At 63.0% G+C, this 6510-nt stretch overlaps 1 protein-coding gene across 4 annotated transcripts in view; it reads left to right on the top strand.

The window, feature by feature from the left end:
- Nucleotides 1-6411, top strand: part of USP36 (ubiquitin specific peptidase 36) — a 37429-nt gene extending 31018 nt beyond the window's left edge. For 2 of the 4 annotated variants that reach the window (XM_047094052.1, XM_047094053.1), the window contains 6 exons: nucleotides 5-577; nucleotides 1019-1230; nucleotides 2815-2916; nucleotides 3379-3494; nucleotides 3907-4058; nucleotides 4353-6411. In XM_047094052.1, the coding sequence (XP_046950008.1) occupies nucleotides 5-577; nucleotides 1019-1230; nucleotides 2815-2916; nucleotides 3379-3494; nucleotides 3907-4038 (1135 nt within the window). In that variant the 3' untranslated portion in view covers nucleotides 4039-4058; nucleotides 4353-6411. The remainder of the gene's footprint in view (nucleotides 1-4; nucleotides 578-1018; nucleotides 1231-2814; nucleotides 2917-3378; nucleotides 3495-3906; nucleotides 4059-4352) is intronic. The other 2 variants (XM_047094055.1, XM_047094054.1) reach the window with 2 other exon arrangements.
- Nucleotides 6412-6510: the final 99 nt, after the last annotated feature.

Raw genomic sequence — 6510 nt, 5'->3', positions numbered from 1 at the left:
ACAGGGCGCTCTCACCTGCTCCCAGACCATCCAGCCGTCCGAAGCTCCCCGTCGGCCCCTGCTCGTCACTGTCCAGTAGCCCCCGACCCCTCGGGACGTCAGACCCACAGAGCTGCTCCTCCGCCTCTGCTCCCCTGCCTCAGGTCAACGGGGGCTTCCGGGCCCCTCCACACCAGCTGCCGGAGGCCAGCAAGCCCCCCCGGAGCCTCTGTAAGAAGAGGAAGAGGAACCGGAGGGGAGAGACGCAGGGGCGGGGCTCAGAGACGTGCGCCGCGGCCGCAGCCCCTCCCGGGAAGAGGAGAAAGAAGAAGGGGAAACGCGCGGAGGCCGTGGACGCCTCCCCCCTGCAGGAGGGGCAGGTGCAGAGGCAGCACCGGGGCCTCGAGCGCAGGAAGGAGGGCCGGGCGGAGGTGCCCGTGGACCGCCTGGAGGAGGAGGGCGGACGGCAGCAAGAGAACGGCCAGCAAGCGGGGTGCGTGGCCGACGGCCACCACGTGAGCGGCAGGAAGAGGAGGCGGGAGGGAGCCGAGGGCCTCGGCGCCGAAGACGGCCTCCCGCAGGACCCACCGTGGCACAGGTGAGCGCAGGGAGCCAGGCGGCCCCCCACCCCGCCAGCGACACGGTCCGACCCAGGTGGGTGTCGTCTGGAAATGCAGCGTGCCGACCAGGCTTCTAGGACGTGGCCGCGTCGTCAGGTGTCTCGCCGGGGCGGTGAGCGGGCGGCATTGTTCCAGAGCCGGCTGGCGTGGTGCGTGCCCCCAGGCGGCAGGTGCCGCGGCCACGTCATCGGCCTATACGACTTGCCCGGTTCGGTTGCAGTTATGGGCTTTTCTCCCCGACCGTGGCCTCGGACAGCTAGTACGCTCTGTCCTGCTCACGTCGGGGGGTGGGGGGGGGCGGTTTCTCATGGGGGGCTCTTCCGCACAGTTAGGCATCTGCCATCTGGGAGTTCCGGGGCGAGTGAACCCCCACTCTCACTCCCCGTTTGCTCAGAGCTGACTGTTGACTGACTTCCCAGCAGCTGTTCTCTCTTGGATGTCACCGAGTCAGAGGCCAGTGCAGCATCTCCAAGGAAAAAGAAAAAGAAAAGAAGGCAGCAGGAGTCACGGCAGGAAGTACAAGAGAACGAGCTCCCCGAAGCCTGTAGGGGCGAGACGCAGAGGGGCCCTGCCGTCCCTGGGAGCCAGCCCTCACCGGCCGTGAACGGCAGGCGGCCCGGGGACCGAGCAGGTGTGCACCCGCCGAGGAGGGGGAGCCGGGGGCTGGGCCCGGGGCCGCGTGGCTGTACGTCCGGGAAGGGGACCGCAGGGGAAGGGGGCTGGGCACAGGCCTGCTGTATTCCAGAGGCAGGTGCGGTGCAGGGGGAGGGGCCAGGACGAAGACCTCTTACCTCTGCTCTGTCCCCGTGGGCAAGCCGCCTGCCCTGGGGGTCGCCGCCTCCCCATCCGGACAAGCATCCGGCTGTAACTACTCCGGAGGAGCAGAGAGGTCTACGCGTGTGCTTCTCCACGTTCTGGGAATACTGTGTTTTTCCCGATTCAGGGCTCTTCCTGCCTGAACTTTCCCGTCAGGATGAGTCCTGGGCCATCCAGCCGAGAGTTCCTCCGTGATCTTGAACTTGGAGTGTCGGCCTGTGTTTACATTTGGCCTTTTCTGAAGATCACGTGGCGTCTTGCTGCCCGGGTGCCCAGTGTTTCGGCTGTCCCCGGGCCTTAAACGCCCGTGGCTCAACGCCTCCTCTGGCTTTTGTTTCCTTGTTCCCTCAGAGCTGGCCAGCCTCAGCTGGGTGCTCCTGACACAGCGTGTCCGCTAAGCGAAGGGTAGAGAAGGTCACCCCTGCTCGGGAAGGGACCCGGCAGGCGGCAGACTCCGTGAGATCTGCTCTGCCGCCCGGGGATCCGGTTACGTTCGTGCTTTTGGGGGCGGGCGGGCTGCTGGGGAGCGCCGTGTATTTGTCCAGCCCCTGAGAAGCGAATCTGGCTGGGCGTTGATTACCGTGGGAAGCGCTACCACGAGGCCGTGCCGAGTAAGGCGGCCAGCGTGCCGAGAAGACGTCCGCACGGAGGCGGCCACGGAGCAGCCTGGCCGCGGTCGTCAGACCCCGGCTTGCTCCGTCAGCACGCTGAGCACGTGGAGACGGTGCTCGGGCCGCAGGGCCCACCGCCCGGCGCAGGTGCCCCCGCGGCCCCTCGTCTGTTGGCTTCCCATCCCGAATATCACAAGGCTGGGCTTCGTGGGCAAAGGCCTTCACGGCCGGGAGACGGGGAGAGCGTTGCGGTAGCTCAGCGGGACCACTGGCCCGGGCCGTTCTGCGGAGCAGGGCAGGAGGCTGGAGAGGGCAGCGGGCACCGGCCGAGGGGCACCGCGCTCGGGACGCGAGCCCACAGTTCATGGGGTCACTGACAAAGTGGAGGCCAGGAGAGCAAGGTCCGCTTTGTGCTGAGGGAAGGGAATCCGTTCTGGCAGCTGTCGGCAGAGGAGCTCGGGCAGAGGTTGGGACCAGGCAGACGTCGTTTCTAGAAGCCTGAGGAGGGTGGTCAGAGCCGTCAGTACCCAGGTGTCCATGGTGGCCTGGCCGTGCCGGGACGGGGCTGAGAGACCGCCTCCCCGGAAGCTGAGGCGATGCTGGTGCTTTGTGGTTCCCTCCGGTTCCGGCCCCTCATTTCTGGCCCCTTCCCTGGAGGAGGCGCCGGTTCCCACGGTGGGGCGCTGGGGTTTTGGTCTTTTCCGAGAGTCGGGGTGGACGGTGGTCCGTCTGTGGAAAAGCAGTCGGGTCCCTCGTGAGAGGCAGACACGGTCTTTGTCTGATTGTAGGGCAGGCACGGGCTCCTCGCGTGTCCTGGGTCCGAGACGGGGAGGCCGACGTGCTCCAGGAGCTGCTTGAGTATTCCTCAGATAAAGCCTACGGGAGGAAAGGTACCGGTTTTGAGCCCGGGCAGCGCAGAGGTCTCAGATGGGCCCTGGGGTCGCGATCCTGGGGCGCGGGAATTGCTGGGCTCCAAAGATGAGCCGAGGAGTGTCCGTTCAGAACCGGTCCCTGGGGGCGGGGAGAGCAGACCCTGTGCCCCTGGGTGGCGCGGGCCGGGCGGGCACGGGTTGGAGGGAAACATCCCGCGCCTGAGACCTCTGGTAAACGAGGGCGCGGGTCTGAAAGGGACTAACTGCGGGCTGACAATGCAGAGCCAAGGACGTCTGCATGGAAGTCACGGAACCGCTGACTGTCCTGCTCGCTGCGGGCCCCTCTGCCCTCCCCCGTCCTTCTCTGCATGTCCGTTTCACCAGAGGGTGGCACTCGAACGTTTGAGTGTATCAGGAGTAGGCCCGTCCCTGTCTACACCGCGTTCTGGAAGCCGGTGCACAGAGGTGTCTGTTTTGCAGTGTTGACGTGGGACGGCGAGGTGTCGGCCGTCAGTCAGGACGCCATTCAGGACAGCAGATGGGCCCGCGCGGCCACGGTGATCGACGACTGGGACGAAGAGTTCGATCGAGGGAAGGTACGGGGTGTGCTCGTGGCCGGTGTGGCGGGGTGCTCGTGGTGGCCCCGCTGGGGCCTGGCTCAGGGAGGACTAGGCCCTTTGGGGCGGTTGGAAGTGGCAGTGGCCTCGTGAAGTCGTCCGGGACGGCGGGAGGTGGGCTGCTGGGCTCGATGCCGGCCTGGCCGCTCTGAACGTGGCGTGGCCACGGACGAGGCGTCTGTCCCCCGCTGCTTTGTTCCTTCCCCAGCAAGGTGGGGACAGTGGGGACGCCTCCCGCGGGCCGCACGAAGAGAAAGCCTGTCGATTTGGTGGCATGTCGAGATCCGTGTGGCCGCCCCCCCCCCCCCCCCGCAGTAAGCCTTCACGAGGGGCTGCGGGAACGGGACGAGCCCTTTTTGGGAATTGTGACGCGTGCGGTTTCTTGACGCAGGAAAAGAAAGTGAAAAAGTTCAAGAAAGAGAAGAAAAGAACCTTCAACGCCTTCCAGAAACTTCAAAGTAGACGGAACTTTTGGTCTGTGACTCACCCAGCTAAGGCTACCAGCCTCAGTTACCGCCGCTGAGTTTGCTGCTGTCGAGATGGGTCAGTGTGTGTGTGTGTGTGTGTGTGTGTGTGTGTGTGTGTGTGTGTGAGTAGCGGATGTCAGTGTGGGGTTCTGGGCTGTGTCTGGTGCATATGCGTGTGTGTGGTGAGGTGTGTGTTAAGTGTGGGGGTTGTGTGATGAGGTGTAAGGGTGGGGGGTGTGGTGCGTGTGCGCGGGACAGAGCTGGCTCCGTCTGATGTCACGTGCTGACCGGTGTGGACACGCTCTCCGGGACGTTGGCGGGAGTCCCAGGCTCTCCTTTCTCGTCAGGAGCAATGTCCTTTGCCCCACAGCCTCCAGAGACGAGTGTCCTTCCTGGGTCCTGTCCGTCTGAGCTGAGAGCAGCCCCGCCGAGGACTTTGTGCCCCGTGGCCACCAGGCCGGCGCCGCGAGCCCGCCGCAGGAGGACGGCCCACGGAGGCCCTGGGCTTCTTTGGATCGGGACCTCTGGTGTCACGGCGTGAGCCGCACGGTGATGCGCAGAGCGGGTGGCAGCACGCCGGGCCGGCGGTGCGTGTGGCCCGCGGGGGGCGCGGGGGAGGACGGCGGCCTCACCCCTCCCGGCGCATCCTCGGGCGAGAGGGCGAGACGTCCGTCCCTTGCTGCTGGCGGCCAGCGCCGCCGTCTGGTCCCGGCCTCCCCGTCTCTGCGGGGGGGGGGGGGGGGGGGGGGCTCTGTCTATGCCTTATGTGTCCCCTCAGAGGGTAAGCCCGGGGCCGCCGCCCACCGCACTCCTCCCTTTTCTGGAATCGGGGGCGGCCCTTCCGGTGTATCGTCCCCCGCGAGAGACTCTAGGCTGGCTCCGGGGAGCAGGGGCCTCGAGACGATGTGCCGACACGCCTGCCTTTCCGGCTGTTTATTCCGAGGTGGCTTTGCCATTCCTTCCCCTGCAGCTGCAGCGACCCGCGGGTCTTTATCGAGGTGGTGGTCTTGGGGTAGAACCCTTTTCTTTTGCTACTTAATAGAAGACTTTCGTTTTGACCAGGTCTGTGGCTTCCATCAGCAATATGTTTCCTTCCCCCAGTACGCGATACCAGCTTTATTTGCTCAATTTTGTGAGTGCTTTTGAATTTAGATGATTGTATGATTCGAGATCACTTTTTTATCTTGCTCAAGCTGTGCCTGCGAACTCGTAATTTAATAAATGTGGGAAACCCTCAGTTGAGGTGGCGTTTTCCAGAGAACAGACACGTGACCCAGTAGTAGAGGGCGTAGAGGTCAATCTTAGAGCGACTCCACGGAACACGTCTGCGCGTCCTTTCCTCTTGGGAACGTCCGCGTGGAGGTGGACTGACGTCTGGTGTGGACCTGTCCGTCCCTCGCGGCCTGAGGCCCGCCGATGCCCTTGTCCGGCACCCCGGTGCCACACTCTTCCCGAGCCTTGCCGCTTGCTCTGGGGCCGGGGGGGGGGGGGGGATCAGAAAAAGCATTAGTGTTTCACAGAGGGAGGTACGTTAATTTTTTCACGGAGGTAGTTGTGTTTGGTTTTCCTTTCTGTCCTATTTCTCTTTGGAAAAGGTGGGAGAGTACTAATACCCTGGCCCGTTCTGGGGCTGCTTCTGGTCCCAGCAGGAAGCTTGGGTGCTGTGTCACCTGTGCGGGGGCCTTTTGCTTTTTCAGGGGACGGAACCTTGTTCGTAGATAAAGGTTGCTCCCCACCCCACCCCACCCCAGTCCCCAGTGTTCTATGGCCTTGTCATCTGCCCGTTTGGGGGGGAAGACAGGGGCCTTTATGGGCAGGGCTCTTTTTTTTTTACCCCCCCCTCTTGCAGTGTTGACCTTCATTCTTGTATGGCCCTATTTTTCTGGAACGTTCCATAGTTGAAAAGGGAAGTTCATTGTCTGCAACACAGAATTTGTCTCTTTTCTTGCTCCCTCTTCAGACCAGGCTCTTCCCTCATCCGCTGTGTAATTATGAAACCTTTTTCTAGGAAAACATGCCCGTTGTGTCTTGGGCGGTGCTGAGCACTGGCCTGTCTACGGCATTCATCACTGTTCACAGGGGCAAGCCCTTTCCTCCCGCAGAAGGTCGTCAGCCACACTGGGAAGGGGAAAGGGTGAGCCCGGAAAGTCAGTCCAAACTCTAGGGGATGTGTAAATATATAAATATATATAAGTAACGAAAGCTTTTATATGATAGCAGTCACTTGGTTGACTTAGAACATGGGTTTAATTTAACTTTGTGTTTGGGGGGAAGGGTCCCCCTCTCCCATTGGTCCCGTGTGGCCTCACTCACCTGCCTTTTCCCGGTGGGCTCAGCCCACTGCGTCCCGTGCGCCACGCCTCCGCTCCCGGGGCTGAGGCGCCCCAGACGTTGCCAAGATCCGGGTGCAATAAAACGAGTTTTTGTGAGCCCTGCCCGTGTCCTTGTTTTTCTGTTTTTCTCCCTTTGGTTTTGTCAGAGTTGCATTCCAGCCCCCGGCACAGGTGAAGGCTTCCCCGTGGTGTGGT

This window comes from Lynx rufus, unplaced genomic scaffold, assembly GCF_022079265.1.
Source record: "Lynx rufus isolate CCGP_SWC_20201006 ecotype Redwood Valley unplaced genomic scaffold, mLynRuf1.p SCAF_37, whole genome shotgun sequence".
In the NCBI taxonomy this organism is placed as follows: Eukaryota; Metazoa; Chordata; class Mammalia; order Carnivora; family Felidae; genus Lynx; species Lynx rufus.
The sequence above is the reverse complement of the archived record's forward strand: the minus strand, read 5'-3'. Positions and strand labels throughout refer to the sequence as shown.